Raw genomic sequence first — 20,226 nt, forward strand, 5'->3', positions numbered from 1 at the left:
GCCCGGTTCACCCCGCCCTGGCGCATGCCCATTTAAGTCAATAGGGTTGTGTCAGAGTAAATAAGAAGAGAATTTGGCCTGTGGTCTGGGCTGGAGGTGTGTGGTTTCTAATTCCACTCAGAGCAGTTTGATATAACAAAAATTACCAATACACAAGGAGGGTTTTATTCAGAGACATCTGTAGGTTGGCAGCTGTGCCAGTCATGTCAATTCTTTTAAATAACTGAAGCTATGAACTCGAGAATGCTAGCGTTTGTGTTGGTGACAGTGTTGTGAATATTGGTGCAGAGTGACAGATTTATTTTTTTTCCAAGAGGATTTGGGGGTGGGATGTATGTGTGTGTGCGCACATGTGTGGGGGTTAGAGGGAGGGCTAGTCTTTTTTTTTTTTTTTTTTTAAACACTTCCTTAGCATTTTGCGTATATCACCATCCTAGCAGAGTGGTTTGCTAATCACGCTAGAAGATCCACTTTAAATTCAGAAATACTGAAACTTTGAAACTGTAACATTTTGACTGGCGAGAATGACCAGTCTTCTTTTCTATTTTGCAGTGAGCTAGTTGAAGGAAGCTGGCATTGTCACACAGTGAAAGCTCTGCAGAAGTGCCGCAGGTTTTTCATATGGAAATGTGAAATAATGGGGTGATTAAATAGAGCTGTATATTAAAGTACATCTGACATTAGAATTAGCATAATGTGCTCTAGCCCTAGGCTGAGTACTTTATTTGCCATCTGCGTCGGACCAAAATCCCCTGGGGAAGCGCTAAAATATTCTGAATAAACTCAGCCCGAGTTCTTATTGAGAGTAAAATACCATTTGTGGCACGTCGTATTGATTCGTCTTAATTGCGGTGCAGAAAAGAACATTCAGTTGCTGATGACTTTTGTACTCTGTGACAAGTCGGCTGGAGTTATTCTAACACTGCAGTTGGTTAACCTGAACAGACTGTCATGCTCAGAGAAGTAGAAAACCTTATTTTCAGCGGCATAAACCGCAATATCATCTCTCTGCCTTACTCCTTCTTATCTTGATGCATCATCCTTTTTTATTTTTAAGAGTACAGCCATCAACTAAAGGGAAATGGGACTTAGTTGAATCAGTCCAAGGAAATTCAAATTCTTACCCCCCCCCCACATCCTCTTTTTTTAAAAAAAAATCCAGAAACATCTGACCAGCTTTCATCTAAGCGAATGAAAATCGGTGGAACTTGTCCTTGAGGATACATCTCCAGAACCATTAGTTCAAGAGATTTATTATGTATATTTTGTAAAAGCCAAGGTTTCTCCTGTGCTTAAGCCCACGGTTTTAGTCTGTTGTAGTGGTTTGATTTTTGTCAACTCTCCTCTCAAATAGGTTGCTGAATTCCTTTGAAAAAGTGCTTATAACATGCACAAAAGATAAATATTTCATCTGAAGGAAAATACTTTGATGCTTCATGCAATTCTGTAACATTCATAAGGTCCAGTTTTTACCCTATAATTGCCTATCATTATACACAATTTACATATTCAAACATTCTCTACAAACCTTAGTCTAGCATGTTTTTATTACAAATTCAGATCAAGGGAATAACCTTTAACTTCAGAGACAAATGAGACAAATTTACAAGTGCATGTCTGCTGTTTTCTTGTGTTTTATAAATCCCTGTAGACCTGAACACTTTTGCTATAACGCCACTCAGAACAATATACATATATTACTACTTGTTTGTAGTGCTTCAGTAATGAGTCCCCTTTGTATTAGATAACCTATATAATTCAGCATCTAGGCTCTCCATAACGTCAATTATCTCCTCATAGCTAAATGTACATTCCATTAAAACAAGATTTACAGCCCTTATAATACTTCTTAGGATTGAACATGGAAATTTTGTGGATTTAAAGAAGCAGAGATGGGAGTTAGCATTTGTTAAAGAAGTAATGAATTAAAACAAAAGCGCTATTTCATTTACTAGCTATGAATAGACACCTAATGCCCTAAAGAGATAGTTGCAATAAAACAGACACAAGCACCGAAGGAAAAAAATAATGTAAAATTTGTTTTCACCCTTTGGCTTATTTTATTGTTTCCTAATTTACTCTTTATTTTTCCATTAAATGACATGGACAATTTCCTTTATGTCTTCCCCTTCAAGTTCCTGTTCAGGTTTCTGGCCTCACAATTGCTGCCTGAAAGATCAGAAAATGGCACCTCAGAAAAGTCTGCTGGGCAAAAAAAAGCACTTGCCAGTTTTCAAACAAAGCCACTGTATAGGAAACAGATTTAAAGGGAAGCTGCTGGCATATTTCATATGTTATAGAAAAGACTGACATTATTTCAAATGTATTTGAATGCCTTATGCAAAGAAAAGGCCTAAAAATGTCCTTGAGAAGTACAGTGGTTTTTCATTAATGCTATAAATGGGATCCTATATATAAACCACCATACCATAGGTACATCCGATAGCCTTTTCATTTCACTAATGGGTACATTTTTCCAGCCAGTATTAAGGTACTGATGATTTTCACTATTTTATAGGCCATGTTTCTAATGCATCCATCCATCCACTCTGCTAACTGGTGTGTAAGTTTCATAGAACATACCTAAAAGACACGAAACTGTTTAGATGCTATGCATATAGAGTCAGTTGAAACTATTGTATCACAAAGGGCCAATTTAAAAGTTAACTAATTCACTATTGGCCTCTCAATATTGATTTTCCTGTCCTTTCCTTACAACTCTCCCTTTCTCTGTTTTATAAATTGCTTTGTATTTCAGAGTTTAACACCAATTAAAAGAATGTGTCCAGAGATGACTAACGTCTTCTGCTATTTTATGCAGTGCTTTCCATTCAGGGAACACTGTACAATGAGGTCCAATTTTTGCTATTTCTTTTTTCTTTTTTTTCTACTACAACAAGGGGAAAAGAGTTTCTTATTCTTAAAAGCGCTGAAGATCCACTCTGTGAACCTCAGGCCCTTTCAATGTGTCACACGTGGGGCACCCAGAAACTGAGACTCCTCAAATCACAGGTCACTTTTGAAATTTGAGATCTGGACATATAACACTGCTATAAAGTGGCATGATAAAAATTAACATGAAATGTATAGCTAATGGCTCAATGTACTGGCCTCTGGATGTACAAGCTTTAAGTTTGATTAGGGCACAGCTGAAAATGAGTTGTTGGACACATGGAAAATGAGTTGTTGTCTCTAGTTGAGATTTGTCTACATCTACCAAGAAACAACATGTACCTGCCCACATTACACATGGCTGTAGCCTGAGCTGATAGCCACTGATTTTTTATAAGTATTAAATTTCACCAAACATATTCAACCATTTTTTTGGGGGAAAAAAAAGCTTAATGAAAAAAATCAGCATCTATGTTAATTTGTATACTCTGGGTCAGATTCTGATCTGTTTATGCTGGTGTAATTTAGCTTCTGTGATTGGATTTACATCCCTGTAAGCCAAAGCAGAATCTGGCTTAGTGTATGCTAGTATACATCACTAATTCTCCCTAGGATTCATGCACTCTCTTCCTATTGACTTCAGCAGGAGATGCTGCAGAGTATAACCTGCAGATCTGAGAGTATAACCTGGTTCAAAGTGACAAGTAAGGTGTGTGATTGGCAGTTGGTCTTTTTGTTTTTCACTGTGTTGTGCAAAAGAGTTTATTTGACAAAAGATAATGTTTACTATTGAGGGAATGCTATGCAGACACTTTGGTGTCCTGCTAAATATTTGCTCTGTATGGGCCTGACACAATGCCCTTTGAAATCAATGAAAAACTCCAGTTCACTTCAGTGAGCATAGAGAGCAGGCCCTATATGTGGACCAACCCTTAACCCCACTGAGGACAATATTTTGTCACTGGCGTCAATGCAGCAAAGATTTGGTTATACATAAAAATATTATTATATATTGGAGCAGGAAGTCCTGAAATCAGTTAGGGCTACTGTAAATTTTTCACCTAGTAGAAACAAATTCTCTTGTGAATATTTTCCTGTTAACTAAAGGCCGTGTTGGAGATAGGGGAACCTTGATAGCTTTGGAGATTCTGAGCCTCTAAAGCTCAAAGTATGAGCAAGGCACCGTATAAACACAGAGTAGTAGACAGTCCCTGCCCTGAAGAGCTTACAATCTAAATAGGCAAGTCAGATGCGGGTGGGAGGAAGGCGTATAATACACACAAGCAGAGTGAACAATGTGATAGCAGCAAACGTCATGTTAGTTCCATTATTTATTTTTTTAGGAGGATATTTAATTAGGAGGGTAAAACTAATGGAAAGAAGAAGAAAAGTGAAGGGAGAGGTGATATAGAAGGGAAGGGAGGTGAGGATAGGGCAAGGAAATAGAAAGTTGGAGGGTAGGTTTGGAGTGAAGCTGAAGTGAAGAGACTGCGAAGAATGGGGAAGGAGAGCAAACAGCCTTTCTCCTCTTTCTGCACCCATTAACATTATTTCCCCTCCTTCCTCCCAAATCACTGTCCCCAAACTGTGGGGCAGAGGAACATCTGGGGGAGGGGGGGGGGCGGAGGAGGGACACAGCAGGGCCTGGACCAGCTTCCATGAGAGGACGAGGAGGGAGTGTCACCCAGTCCTGATCTGCCCCCAGTTCTGCTCCGTTCCCAGCCATGGCTCAGTTCCCAACTGCCACTCAGCTGCTGGCCCCCATTCTTGGCCCCCGCTCCTGGCTTCTGCTCCGCTCCTGGCTTCTGTCATGGATCCCGGCCTAGTCACAACTCTGATCCTGGCCAGGGGGCCCGGATGCATTCTATTACTGGTATGGAGGATGTGAGAGGAAAAGTTTGGGGACCACCGCTCCCAAATCAATCTGCTCCTTCTCCATCCCCCATTCTTCCCTTCAGCTGACCTCATTCCAAAATTCCCTCTCCCCAGGTTCCAGCAGACTTCTTGGACACTCATTCTTGCTCTCTTTATCCTTTACCTTCAACTCCTTCTCTTTGACCTTCCAGCGGGCACCCGTTTAAATCTCTACATGCAATGGGATAAGTGGTCTATCAGGCACTCTGGGCCTTTTCGAGGCCAACCAGTGTGATCTCTTCAAGTCCCCCCACAGATGCTGAGGCGACCCTATGACAGGGTCATCCCAGAATCCATGTTCTCCCCCTCTTAATCCAAGATCTCACAAGATTGAAGGTAGCTACTGGCTTAGGAGTACTCTAACCTGCTGCACTCTGAGGTAGATTTTAGGAAAGCAAGGAGGTTGGTTGGAAGTCAAGAAACAGAATGAATATTTATCTGAATGGTTCAGGAAATTAATAATCAGATCTGGAGACATCCTGCCTAAGTCATAAGAGACCAATATTTGTTACCATCCAATGGCTGATTTGTGTGGTCTGTGTGAAATGAGTTGGTGGTCTTAGTCCAGTTTTCAATAGACAGGTGTCAATATTACAGGAAACATCAGCACTCAGTAGAGAATGCAAGATTTGAATGGACATGAAGACTATTTTCTAGTAGCATCCAGAGAGCCATCCCTTCAGAACAAGGCTGACTTTGGCTGGGTTATGTAGGGAAGTATGCATTCTACTAATTCTATAGATGGACAGATGATTTAGGTGTTGTGTCATTTCAGCAGCTTTCATTGGTATCAATGGAGCTAAAATTCAAAGAAATGTAAAAGTCATCGGTTCAATCTTGGCTTGTTTTAAAATTTGGGGTTCTGGTTAAAGCACTGGGTTGGCAGTGCTTTGAAATTGGAGATCTAGCTCCAAGTCTTGGCTCTCCCACATATCACCTTTCTGACTTTGACTCTGACTCTCTGTCTCAGTTGCCCTTATCTAAAACAGAGATTGTAATACTTCCCTATTTCACAGGGATATCATGAGAAGAAATTAATGAACGTTTCTGAGATGCTCAAATACTATAGATGCCATAAAAGTAAGCAGATAGATATTCTAGCTTGCTTTGGATAGCTTAATCTATGGTACAGTTTATGAAACTATTTCTGGTAGAAAAGACACTAAGGGCAAAATCTTGTTCTTGGATCCATATCACAGATCTCTTTGGCGTGTCCCATAGGGCTGGCATGTAGGCGATGCAACGGAGATTCGCATTGCAAACCCATAGGAAGGATTTGGTCCTAGCCTAGATGTGCTCTTGAATGTTATGTACCCATAGATCTTGTTAACCATGAAACACTAAATCTTTTCTGTGTTTAATGTCCTTCTCTTTAATGTCAGCTGGTCTTATGAGGAGACTTGTTAAACCAATGCTTTCAATTATGGCATTTTAATTTAATAATAATTCAATTAAAGGTGTGTTTTTATTGAGCATCTACGCCACCTTTATTGGTATTATTAGAGTATTCAACATAATAAGAAGGAGTAATTATTTAAATGCTCATTAAAAAATCAAGTGGCGGAAGGCGAGAGTAGCACTGGTGGAATGATTGTAGAAACCGGATACATGCCTATTCCTCAGTGTTACAGTAAATGGTGTCCTTTCTTTAAAGTTTGCAAGTTTCTACATTTCCTGAACTTCTAAAGCTGCAGTAAGGCAGCATTAAAATTCCTTATGCTTTTATTGCTGCTGTCGTAACTTTGTAAAGCAAGCCAGAAACATTACCTGGAATGTATTGCTAGAGGTAAGAACGGCAGTAGTTATGAGGACCCATCTTTGTATGTGCCACAGTCCTAGTGAGGGTCATGGGTGGATGATTAAAGGGGGGAGTATATTCTCTTGTTACAGCTAATGGAATTATTCAGTCATGCTAAGGAGAGGGTTCGTAAGGCAGAGAATGTCTTGATAGCCCAAACAGAATGAATTCTCTCAAGTTCTCATCACACTATGATTATTGTTTAATATGGCACAGAAGAGCTTAAGGCATTTAGGGGGAAATTCACCTCTGCTGCTGAGGACCCAAGGCTGAGCCTAAGTGACCACACGGGGAGGGTCTCTGCCTTGCAAGAGAGGGCTGTGCATTGGTCACGTATAGGCCTGCAGAGGGCAGGTTGCGGGATCCATGATTATGCATATGCAATGGAGCAGCTGACCCACATAACCTAGTTATTCTAGCATTGAGCTGGACATTAATCAGAAGTTCTGGTGAGTGAAATTTGCCCCACCTGCCCGTCTGTGAGGTGCCCAACATAAAACCAGAATTGTATAGGTGGGCAGGGGGAGAGGGAGCTGAATTTAACTTTGTTTTGTACCATTATTAAAAAGAAAATCGTATTATTGTTTCGACATTTTGAATGAAACTTAATCAATTGCATAGCAAGGGAGGGAACACATGTTAATATTTCTGGCAAAGACCACCGTTAGCTATAATATGCAGAAAAGACAGAAGTGTTCAATAACTTCACGGTCTATAATTACCTACTCAGGGGAGGGGATATCTGATACTAGAGAGCTCTTTAATCTAACAGACAGAGGCATAACAAGATCCAGTGGCTGTAAACTGAACTCAGCAAAGTTCAAACTGGAAATAAGACACAATTTTTTAATGGTGGAGATAATCAACATTTGGAACAGACTACCAAGGGATTTGGTAGATTGTCCCTTTTGGCCTTAAAATTTATATATCTGTGACTCTATAAACATCTGTCTAGACAGGACCCAGTCCTGCAGCCCTGTCCCAGGCCTAAATGCATATTACTTTATTATTTTTTTGCATATAAAAATAGGTTGACCAACCATCCTGCAAATTGCGGGGCAGTCCTGCAGTTGAATCCTTTGTCCCTGCGTCTTGCAACAGCTACACAATGTCCCACAAAATATGGAGTCGGGGGCGGGGCAGGATCAGAGTCAGAGTTGGGGAGGCTGCCCAGCTGGGCTGCTCTGCTCCATGCAGGGCTAGGAGTTGGGCGGGCTGCCTGGTTCTCCGTTGGGCTCGTGGTCATTGGGAGGGCTTGGGGCTGGCTGGCAAGTGAGTGCAGGGGGGCACAGAAAGGGCAGGGCCAGGTGGGAAGGGGCCTTGGGCAGAGAGGGTGGGGCATGGTTGATTACCTTGCTAGCAAGCTAGCTATATCGATAGCTAGCAGCTAGCTACTGAATGCAGAATTTAGTTAAATATGTTGTTTTAATTGACTACAGCTTCCTGAAATGGGCTATTTTGCTACAGGGTAAAATTAGTGCTCTTGGTTACATTAAAGGGATTTATTTATTTTAATTTTGCTGTGTCCCACGATGTCCCGCAAATGAGATCATGCTGTCCTGAAATTGGACTCATGTCAGTTGGTCACCTTATATAAAAAAATGTCTATAGATTCCCCTCCAATGCTGTGGGTTCTCATCTCACCATATAAATTACAGTATGGAGGACTGGTCATCTCATCATAAATAAATACTCACCAATTACTATAAGGATAATAAAATAAATTCAAACCCTCAGTTGACTCCTTCTCTCCCCCAAAAGCCACTGAAATCAGACATTTTGTCTGCTTAAGGACAATAGAGTCGTGCCCATATTCTTGAAATGTGTTCATTCAGGCCCCATTCAATAAAACACTTAGCATATGCTTAACTTTAAGCATGAGTAATCCCAGGCCTGTTCAATGAAGTAGTTGAGCACATGCTTAAATTTCACTGACTTTCAGTGGGATTACTCATGTGGTTTAAAATTAAGCACGTGCTTAAGTGATAAAAAGTGCATGGCATAGCCATTGTAGCTAGCTGTTATAAAGTGGTTGGTTAGACTAACTTTGGTGAAGTTGGCAAGGGACTATGGTAGCCATATATCAAAAGTAGCTGTATAACAGAGTCATGCACTGCATTATTGGCAAGGGACTATGGTAGCTGTATATCAAAAGTAGCCATGTAGGTGCACTGCATTATTAAATATAAGGATCATTTTTGAGCAATACATGACTGTTCCTGGGCACGTTTAAAATATTTAGCAAGTTTTAGACTATAAAAATGTTCGGAGTGGATCTTCAAAGACTTTTTGACATTGTTCTGTTCTTAAAAGTGAGCTTCTACACTGCTCAGGGCAACTTCTAGGCAAGATCACCATGAAGTGATAATATGGAAATGAACATTTTCTTTTATTTTTTATTTTTATTTTTTTAAAAAGAGGCATCTAGGGAGAGCCTTTGAGGGTTGTGAAAGTTATTTAAAAAAAAAAAGCTGTCAGAGCCCTCGTAGCCAGGTAGCCTGCAGTCAGTTTTGCCATTGTGTAAGGGTCTCCTGAACAGAAGAGTTTAGGGGCATAAAAGCTAAATAAAACCAAAAGAGAAAGAATACTGTTTCTGTTATGACTGATATCTCGTAAATCTTGTCTCAGCAGTAAACACTAATTTGCTCTATTTGAAAGAAAACTAAAAAGGAATGGGGGAGAAGGAACTTTCCTCACTTGAATTTCACAGAGGTGAAGTTTTGGAGAACAAAACTGAGCTTCATATAACATGTAGTAGCAAGCTTTTAGCCAGCTGCCATTTTGAGGCTAATTTTTTTAATCAGCCATTTCAGTTTTAGATTAGCCTTCATCCCCAGCCTGCCCAGAAAGTCTTTTTCTTATATATGTGCCTTTTCTGAAGTAAACTTTTTTTTTTAACCTACAGCTGTTTGTTTGTTTTGTTTTGCTTTTCTCAGTTCTTGTATTAGATGAGCAGGCTCTTAAGAACCCACACATGTGCATGTGCAGGCACACACACAAAATTAAAAACAGAATAAAATATAATGCATGGTATGACTTTTAAAAATGAAAGAATCAAACAGCTGTGGGTAATAAATCGATTAATTAGAGTGGATAAAATGGAGGTGAAGGGTGCAGAGCACTCTTTATTTTGAAGATACATGACCTTGTAAGATGCTGCACTTCATTTGCTATTAGATCGCACTTGAGAAAGGGCTTTATTAAAATCCATTCTAGAGTGAGCTGAGGTAAAACATATTGTTAAAAAAAGCTTTTGACAGAATATGTTATATACTTCAGTCTGCTTCAGTGATTTCTGTCACTTTCTATACTATGCAAGTTGCTGTGCAAGAAAAGTTAAAAGTCTAGATGTTTTCATCATATTTCTAAAAGAAATAGAAATTTAAATAGTTGAAGTAATAATGGGGACATTTAGTGTTGCTACGGCTTCAGAGTTGACATAAAACCCTGTAACTGCCTCATTGCTAAGTAGATTTTAAGGGATATTGTATCTATTCCATTTGGTGTGTGCATGCAGCTTTTATTAATGTCAACAGGAGTTATGTATGCACATTAGAAAGAGAAAATAGCCCCCACACAATAACTATAGTTACAGATTAATCACAAAAGTTTAGCATGTTTCTCCTAGTTACATCTCCTCACAGCACAAAATAAGGACCTGTGGAGAAAGATCACGTCAATCAAACAGAGGTGCATGCTGTATCCCACTCCAGTTTTACTTTTTGTAAAGGGCCTGATTCTACCACTTTGACTCGCATGAATAGGCCTATTAAAATCAGTAGCAGTGCTTGTGGTATAAAGAACTACTCCCCCCAAAATATTCTAATGAATATAGAGTTAAAAATTGGCCTTTTCATGTGAATCAAGGAGGTAGAATTAGGTATAATTTTCTCTGTTCTTCCTTTTTGTAGGCACTCAGATGCTGTGATGATAAGGCTAGACAGATAGATAGCCCCCATCTTCTCTCTGTCTAAGATTTCCTCAGCAGCAGCCATTTCTGGAAGCTTAGAACAGTGGAATACATTCAATGGCAGTTATTCTTCTCATGGTGTGTTCTGGCTTAAGTTTTCTTGGTCACTATGGTCAGATATACACTGCAAGTAAACACCTGCAGCTGGCCTATGTCAATTGACTTGGGATGCGGGGCTCTGAAATTGCAGTGTAGACATTTAGGCTTGGAGGGATGGGTCCCAGAGCCTGGGCTCCAACCTGTGCCCGAATATCTATACTACAATTTTATAGCTCGCAGCCAGAGTCAGCTGACACAGGCCATCCATGGGTGTTTTATTGCAATGCAGACATATCCTATGAGTCACTTAGCTTTAAAAATGCAGTTTTGATAGTGCAGTTGATTCACCTATAAACACTTTTGTTTTCAAGCATAATGGTTGAGCAACAGGCTTCTGCATAACTTAATACTTACGACTGGAAGTGGGCTGTAAATTTAGATCCAGAGCCAAACTCTTGCAGTAATTGCAAGCTGGGTTTTGGTTCAGTTCATTTTGCAGATAAGGCAAGACAGGAAGTTCGGTTCTGGTTCTGAACTTGAAAAAGTGTATTGCATTTGGGATCAGGGCTCTGGTTTAGGTCCATCACTGCTCAGAATATAGAGAGAAATCCAAGAACTCAATTTTAGTTTTTCCATAAAAGAGATACTTTTTTACAAAGTAAAAAGTCCTGAAGCGTGATTTCCAAGCTGACGTGTGTTCATGCATTTAGAGAGCTTAGACTGCTGCAGGAACACTGAAGGGAAAAAGACCCTGTTTTTTAAGATAGTAAAAAGTTTATATTGTGTTCAGAGTTGGAATATTTTAGCTAGTAAAATTATGACTGTAGTGCAGACTTGTCCACACCTGCCTTTTATGTAAAGCTGAATCAGGGTTAAAGGAATGCTTCCCACCTTTATGCTGTTGTTCAAAGAAGGCTAGAAAGGCAAATAGACAGCCATGTTTTTGGCTCTGGTTACCATTTTTGCAATGGAGGGCAGGCTCAGGCTCAGAAATTCTTGGGATCCAGTTCAAGCACTGCCTGACATTTGTTACTGTTAATTGCAACTGTGCTGTCAGCTTTGATTACTGGATATTTCACTTGAGTGGCTTCTTGGTGTTTTGGCAAAGAGAATGTCGAAGTGGTTTATACAGGGGTACGTTTTCCAAGCTCCTGTTGACTTTAATGGGACTTGTGCAGCTAAATACCCAGCTACTGCTTTAAAAATATAGGGGACAGCATGACTGAAGCATGTATAAATTAAATACAGCAAAGAACTGGGGTGACTGCTGAGTGAAATGTATAAAAATATAAAATTAAATACAGAATATGGTACCAAAGCCTATTCAGGTACCATAAAACAGATCTACCTATCACACAACATTTTCTTTTGATTTTATACATAACATTAAATCCCTTGAAACAAATACCTTAACATGGAATAAATGTGTGAAGTGAGTTTGATCCCTCTACGGCATACTAAAAGGGAAAGTTTTATATAATAGAGTATATAAAGATATACTTATAATGCAAGTATGTGTAATGTATGTCATACATGTTCAATGAATACACATGTTGAGTGAGTAAATGTGCTGTGCAGCATTTTATATCTATCAATACGTTGCAATTAAATCCCCCTTTCAGTAATTCCAAGGACTGAATCTGTTAATGAAATAAAGTGCATGATACTTACATATTCTCCACTGTATTATTTTTTGAGTGTTCCCTCTGTTTTTCTTTTTTAGGTAAAGATGAGCCTTCAAGCTATATTTGCACAACATGCAAGCAGCCTTTTAATAGCGCTTGGTTCTTGCTTCAGCATGCCCAGAACACACATGGATTCCGCATCTACCTGGAAACAAGCCCTTCAAACAGTTCCCTTACTCCACGCATCACCATCCCTCCTCCTCTGGGACCAGAGACTGTTGCACAGTCCCCGCTGATGAATTTCCTTGGAGATAACAACCCTTTTAGTCTTTTGCGGATGACAGGCCCCATCCTACGTGATCACCCTGGCTTTGGTGAGGGTCGGCTACCCAACACACCTCCACTGTTCAGCCCACCGCCTCGCCATCATCTGGATCCACATCGCCTTAGTGCCGAAGAAATGGGGTTAGTTGCCCAGCATCCCAGTGCCTTTGACAGAGTTATGCGTTTAAACCCCATGGCAATTGAGTCCCCAGCGATGGATTTCTCCAGAAGGCTTCGAGAACTGGCAGGAAACAATTCCACCCCTCCTCCAGTCTCACCGAATCGCACCAACCCTATGCATCGTTTGTTGAACCCTTTCCAGCCAAGCCCTAAATCACCTTTTTTGAGCACCCCGCCATTGCCACCCATGCCCCCAAGCAGCACTACGCCTCCGCAGCCTCAGGCTAAGAGTAAGTCCTGTGAATTCTGTGGGAAAACATTCAAGTTCCAGAGTAATCTTATCGTGCATCGACGCAGTCATACAGGAGAAAAGCCCTACAAATGTCAACTCTGTGATCACGCTTGCTCCCAGGCCAGCAAGCTAAAACGTCATATGAAAACACATATGCACAAAGCTGGCTCCATGACAGGCAGGTCAGATGATGGATTGTCCACCACAAGTTCTCCTGAACCAGGCACAAGTGAGCTCACTGGAGAGGGACTAAAATCCAGTGAGACAGATTTCAGGAATGAGAGTGACCCCTCCCTGGGCCATGAAAATGAAGAAGAGGAAGAAGAAGAGGAGGAGGAAGAGGAGCTTGAAAACGAGAGCAGGCCAGAGTCAAGCTTCAGCATGGACTCAGAGCTAAGTCGTAACCGAGAGAACGGTTCCAAATCGCTACCAGATGAAAAATCCCTTGTCCTTGGAAAAGTTATAGAGAATGTAAGTCTCGGTGCCATCCAGCAATACAATGACATGCTAGCTGAAAAACAGAAAAGGAGTAGCTTCATGAAAAGGTCTTCTGATCAGCGAGACCTGTGTCCTCGAGACCTCTGTCAGAGAGACACAGGTGACGAAGACTCAGTGGCAGGAGAACTTGACCGCACTGAGGAAGGGACGGTCAATGGAAGAAACTTTGGCCCAGGTGAGCCCTTCCCAGGCTTGTTCCCTCGCAAGCCAACACCTATCACGAGCCCCAGTTTAAACAACTCTTCTAAAAGAATAAAGATAGAGAAAGATTTGGACTTACCACCAGCAACAATAATACCTTCTGAAAATGTTTACTCCCAGTGGCTGGTAGGGTATGCAGCATCAAGGCACTTCATGAAGGATCCGTTTCTAGGATTCACAGACTCCCGACAATCCCCCTTTGCAACTTCTTCTGAGCATTCTTCAGAGAATGGAAGCTTGCGTTTCTCCACTCCACCAGGTGACATGCTGGATGGGGGTCTCTCAGGGCGCAGTGGGACAGCGAGCGGAGGCAGCACTCCCCACATCAGTGGACCTGGTCCCGGTCGACCCAGTTCAAAGGAAGGGCGGAGGAGTGATACATGTGAGTACTGTGGCAAGGTCTTTAAGAACTGCAGCAACTTAACGGTGCACCGCCGGAGCCACACTGGAGAGCGGCCTTACAAATGCGAGCTCTGCAACTATGCATGTGCCCAGAGCAGTAAGCTGACCCGTCATATGAAAACGCATGGCCAGATAGGGAAGGAGGTCTACCGCTGCGACATTTGCCAGATGCCCTTCAGTGTTTACAGCACCCTGGAGAAACACATGAAAAAGTGGCATGGAGAACATTTGCTGACAAATGACGTCAAAATTGAGCAGGCAGAAAGAAGCTAAGACCCCCACTGGGTTAATTCAGGGGTCTAGGTAACATTTAATTTGTACAGTTTAACTATTGCCAACTGAGAAAAGCTGACCTAATTTGCCTCCGTAAACATAACTTAGCATAACTATAGTAGGTGCCAGACCGTGGCACTTAAATATAACCTGTGTCTACAAAGTTCTATTAAACCCGAGGGTTGATTAAGGCAGTAAAATTGTGGAGCCTTTTAACTGTGCAATAATTTCTGTATTTATTGGGTTTTTGTAATTTTTTGGCATGTGCAGGTACTTTTTTTTATTCTTTCTTTTAAAATTTTGTTGGGTATCCCTTTTTAATTTTACCCAGTAGTAGCCTGAGATTACTTGCATTGTAGGGGGAGAAGCATATCTTTTTAAATTATAATTTTGGGGCCGCTGCTTTGTTGAAATTTAAGCTAAGCATATGTAATTTCTTGTGAAGAAGCCAACACTTTAACTGAATTCTTCTTCTTCTTCTTCTTTTTTGTAAAATAACCTTGGAGATTAGGGAAAATAAAACTGTACAGCGGATAACAATCTTTAAAATTAGCACTTTCTTTTGGAATTGGATCTGATATGTGGCACTGACAATGTCGCTAGAGATAGAGGCCTTTTATGTGTAGACTTTGACATTAAAGTTATGTCAACTAAAAAGACATCGGTGCAGGTATTTTCTGAAGGCAGCTACATTAAACAAAGCAATAGCATTCTTAATTGTGGATTATTATCAGATAGTTTCTTCTGGTTGTTAATGATATTTACTGAGATGCCACCATTTTGTCACTTGTTCCAAGTTCAGCAATTAAGATAACTGAAAGAATCCTCAGAGCTGTAATAAGAGCTCTTTTAAGTTATTGTAGTATCCTTCTCCACCCTTGAATGAATGAAATGCCATTCTTTTTGTTTACCACACAAACGAAAATCTAACTGAGTTTGGGATATATGTACATACCTCTCACTTACCTCAGTAGTATATTGCAACCAGAATCGCTGTAGTTAAGGCAATTGTAACAAGGGCTGATTGGTAGTTTCTCAAATCTAATAGACTAGAATTTATTTGTAAGGCATTTGGATGGTGAATAGAAAATATCAGGATTATCTCATATAATTCACAACGATGTTATTGTAAGGAAGGGGGAAATATAGAAACTAGTCATGTTACCTGTATTGGCCTGATTCTGCTCCCTCTGAATTAAATGAGAATTTTCCCATTGACATAATTGGGAGCAGGATGAGGCCCTATATGAGCCAAGCATTGTTGGAAAAAAATGCAGCTGCTCTGTTTGCCAATTGTTTTATTTTTTAGCATATTAGGACAAATAATAAGAAAGAGTGGACAATTAAGGTTAGACATTTTAATTATGTTGACCCGCACTTTAAAACTTTTGTTTGTGTTTAAGAGAAAATGGCTTCTGAACAAGAAATTACATGATATTCTTCTCCTTGGCCCAAAGTTGGGTTAAACTGTAAGGGAACAGCTGAGATTAAGTGTCAGTGTTGCTAAGCATGGCATTCACAATACTGGCACTATAAAGAAAAATAAAATAAAAATAATTTATTGGACAGTTTTTCTACTGCCATTCAATTTGACGTGAGTGCCTTGAAAACTGATCTTCCTATTTGAGTCTCTTGAGACAAATGCAAAACGTTTTTGTGAAATGAAAAGACTTTTAAAAAAGTAAAACAAGAAAAGTACATTCTTTAAGGGGAAAAAAAAAGAGTCACATTTACTTAAAAAAATTACTGGTTGAAGATAGTGGACATGAAAATGCCATAAGACCCAATCAAATGAAGATGCATACCCAGCACAACTTCGGACATCCATTAGCTGAATTATTCTCAGCCTTTTTTTTTTTTTCAGGACAACGCTGCTTAGGAAATGGAATGGAAATGATTTACTGCTGAATTAAAACTCATATGACACAAATTACAAGTTATCATTGAATGAGAAAAAACAATTCAGGAACAACGGCTAATTTTTTTTAAAAGTTAAATTTAGTGCACTCTGTCTTAAAATACGTTTACAGTATTGAATACATACAAGGGTAAAAAAAAATTGTGTGTATGTGTGTTTGAGCAATCTTTTTTTTTTCAAAGTTTGCTTAATAGGTTATTAAAAAAATGCCATGATGGCCATGTGTATATTGTTTTCTTTTGGTGACGGGGTTTTAGTATATATTATATATATTAAAATTTCTTGATTACTGTAAAAGTGGACCAGTATTTGTAATAATGGAGAATGCCTGGGCATTTTACAAAACCAGAAAGAAAAAACAAAAAAACAAAAAACAACAAAAAAAAAAAACCTTTTCTTTTTTCCTTGAAAATGTTGCAGTAAAATTTAAATGGTGGGTCTATAAATTTGTTCTTGTCACTGTAACTGTAAAGTCTTGAGTTTTAGTAAATTTTTTTCTGCCTTGGGTGTTGAATTTTTATTTCAAAAATGTATAGAAACTTGTATTTGGGGATTAAAAGGTGATTGCTACACCATGTAGAAAAAGTATGTAGAAAAAAGTGCTTAATATTGTTATTGCTTTGCAGAAAAAAAAATCACGTTTCTGACCTATACCTATTTTTCTCTTTCCCCTCCCCCCCCTTCTGGAATGGATATTGATATTGGTTGATTCATATGATGTAGGCACTCGCTGTATTTTTACTGAAGCTTGTAATTTTTTAACTGTACGCTTGTCCTTTTAAAGGGATTTAATGTACCTTTTTGTTAGTGAATTTGGAAATAAAAATAAAAACAAACAAACAGGCTGCCAATAATATATTTTTTTAATTTGGCAGGATAAAATATTGCAAAAAAAAAAAATTTGTATGTTAAGTCCTTATTGTACAGGAAAAAAAGGGGTGGGTGGGTTGTTAGATGACCTTTGAGTAAAAGAAACAAAACAAAATAATTAAGTGCTTTTTTCATTTTATTTTATTTTATTTTATTTTGTTCACAAATAATTTTAGTTGTATATATATTTTTTTGTCAAAAATGGCCTACAAAAAAAAAAAGTGCTGTTCCCACAGGGCTCTCATAACTGCAAAGTTGCCTGGACCCCTTGCATCAAGGTCTTACCAGGTATGGGTGAACCAGGCTGGATGATTATTGCCTATTCACGTTAAGGGACATTCAGTTTTTTAAAGATGTTTGAAGTAACATTCCACAGATTCCCCTTCTAGAGAGAGAGAGGAGATTTCCCCCCCCTTTGCAAATGATAAGCTGTTTATAGCATCTTCTCCACCACCACCACCTCCCACTCACTGCCCTAACTCCCATCCTCCAGAATAAAGTAATTTTACTCTTTAAAAGACAGAGCTGTTGTATCTGCTTTGACACAGGTAAAGTGATCTTCTGTTGGTACAATTGTAATTGGATTGAAGTAAAATTGGTCCAGGCACAGCCCTCGTTTTCCCTGTCAGAACAGGACCTATTTCATGTACAGGTCTTGCCAGTCCATGTTATTATCTGCTTTGCTGCTGTACTTCTAATTGTACATTCCATAAATTTCTGAATGTTTGAGGGACTGGGATGAAATTCTGTGCCTTTTGATTTCTCTTTTCTATTCTCTCTCTCTCTTTTTTGGTTAGGATGGGGACCAATAGCAGAAGTGGCGATGACATTCTATTTAATTTGATAAGGTGGGAGAGAAGGAGGAAATTACATTGTTTCAGAAAAAGTTGATAAAAAGCATCATGCCAAATTCTTCCTTCACTTTCATCATGCAATGCAGTTGAAGCTATTGGGGTAGCATGGGTATAACTAGGAACTGAATTTGACCTAGCTATCTTGCAGATACCACCTTTTTGCTTGGATACATTCTATCCTAGGTTTTACCTATTGGGTGAAGTTTTGATTTCAGTCACGCTGGTGTAAATCAGGAATAACTCATCACATTTACTCCTGATTTATATCAGTGTAGCTGAAATCAGAATCTGGCCCCTGAAAGGCCTATCCCACTTTATGGTGAAAACTGTAATCTTTGTTACACTAGTGTAAATCTGGAATAACCTCATGGAATTCAGTGGAATACCCTAAATATACACCAGTGTAATGAAGACCAGCACTGAACCCTAGGTTTCCAGTCTAAGACCAATTCCTTGAAAGAAAAAAAAATCACCTTTCATTTTAAAGCAAATTGCTTGAGAGCACCACTAGTCCTATTGTTTCTTACTAACTGAGGTAGTTACACCAGCAGTTGTTTAATCATGTGACTTAAATCATAAACCAATAGTGTCATCCGAAAAGCACAAGGAATGTGTTTCTACAGACTGTAGTGACAATGGAGACTCTCTTCTTCCTGTTTAGGAGAACCATGCTTTACTAGGTCATAAGCACAATATTACACAGACATACAGTAGCTATTATGCTGCCATAATTATATTCACAATTCAGTTTAACATTTTATTAAGTTGAAATGTATTACTTCGAGTGCCCGCTTCCGTTCCGTTGAAGTCAATATCAAAATTCCAGTTGACTTCCATGAGAGCAGGACTTGGCCCGTAGTCTCATTTTTGGGAAGGAAAATATCTATATTAAAAAAAGGGGTCAAAAATCAGCATTTCATCCCAGTCCTGAGTACAAGACAGTCCAAGATTTTGTTTATCACAGGCAAACTCATTTTTATGGTGCTCTTTGTATTTTAGAACTGCAAAGCAAAGTAATGTTGATTTAAGTTGTTTGCATTTGTACCGGCAAGGCAAAATATTTTTATTACCTTTTTCTATTACTTATTGTATGAGCTTTTGTTGTTTACTTGGAGGTTTTGTCTTTTACTACAAGTTTGGAACTATTTATTATTGCTTGGTATTTGTGCTCTGTTTAAAAAACAAGAGCACTTTTTTTTTTATTATGGATAAAATGTTGAGATGGCTGGAGGTCATTTCAATATGGCTTAGTGAAATATTTATTGTTCCTTTTATTCTCTGTACAAGATTTTTGGCCTCTTTTTTCCCTTATTGTCACAATGTTGAGTTCAGCATGTGTCTACCATTTCATTTGTACGCTCGTTCAAAACAACGTTTGTTCCAGTTTCAAGTTATAAAAATAAATTGGACATTTGACTTGATCTCCAAATCTTGTCTTTCCTGTTTATTTTAAATTTGGGAGGACCTGAAAAACTGATGATCAATATGGTTCATAAGACATATGGAATGTTTTTGTATCAGTTCAGTTAGGTATGGATTCAGGAAAACATTGCTATTCAGGAAGGGCACATTAGCACTTGTTTAACTTTAATTATGGGCTTAAATCCCACTAAAGCCAATGAAACTTAAGTATACGCTTAAAGTTAAGCAAGTGCTTAAGGGCTTTCCTGAATTGGAGCCTTAAGCAATGCAAGCTGAAGCAATGTTTTAAACACTTTAAATGTCCCAGAACAAGTATCTCAAAGTACTTGAAGGTAAGCATGAGTGTTTCTGGTTTTTTTAAAGACACTGAGCTAAACTTTGCTCTCAAGCCCCCACCCAGCAAAATACTTTTGAATATACTTAACTTTCAGTATGTGAGCAGTCCCAGTGGTTTAAGTTTATTTGGGTGCTTTGCTGGATCAGGGTCTCTGGTTACTCTGATGTAAATATGGAGTAAGACCATTCATTGACTTAACTGAGGGCAGAATTTGGCCCATGCAGCAATATTTTACATACACCAAATTTTACCTTTAGATACACACATCCACCTCTCACTGAATGCAGTGGGAGTTATATTATTCATCTAAAGGCAGAATTAGGCTCAATTTGGAGAGTATTATAAGGATGGAGAAAATTATAGCTCCACGGAATCCACCATCCTCTTCTTCCCTATCAAGCCAACACTTCAACAACTGTAAGAAAACCTTGTCTGGGATAATTGTATACAAAACTACTATTAGATAATTCAAGATTG

The 20,226-nt window shown here is 39.2% G+C and overlaps 1 protein-coding gene across 4 annotated transcripts in view; it reads left to right on the forward strand.

Moving 5' to 3' along the window:
• BCL11B (BCL11 transcription factor B) overlaps positions 1-19,411 on the forward strand; it is a 101,538-nt gene extending 82,127 nt beyond the window's left edge. For all 4 annotated transcript variants that reach the window (XM_067555082.1, XM_067555084.1, XM_067555083.1 and 1 more), the window contains one exon: positions 12,337-19,411. In XM_067555082.1, coding sequence (XP_067411183.1) covers positions 12,337-14,348 — 2,012 coding nt within the window. In that variant the 3' untranslated portion in view covers positions 14,349-19,411. The remainder of the gene's footprint in view (positions 1-12,336) is intronic.
• Positions 19,412-20,226: the final 815 nt, after the last annotated feature.

The sequence above is a fragment of the Emydura macquarii genome, unplaced genomic scaffold (assembly GCF_026122565.2).
Source record: "Emydura macquarii macquarii isolate MOO-44397 ecotype Brisbane River unplaced genomic scaffold, CSIRO-AGI_Emac_v2 contig_1551, whole genome shotgun sequence".
NCBI classification, from domain to species: domain Eukaryota; kingdom Metazoa; phylum Chordata; order Testudines; family Chelidae; genus Emydura; species Emydura macquarii.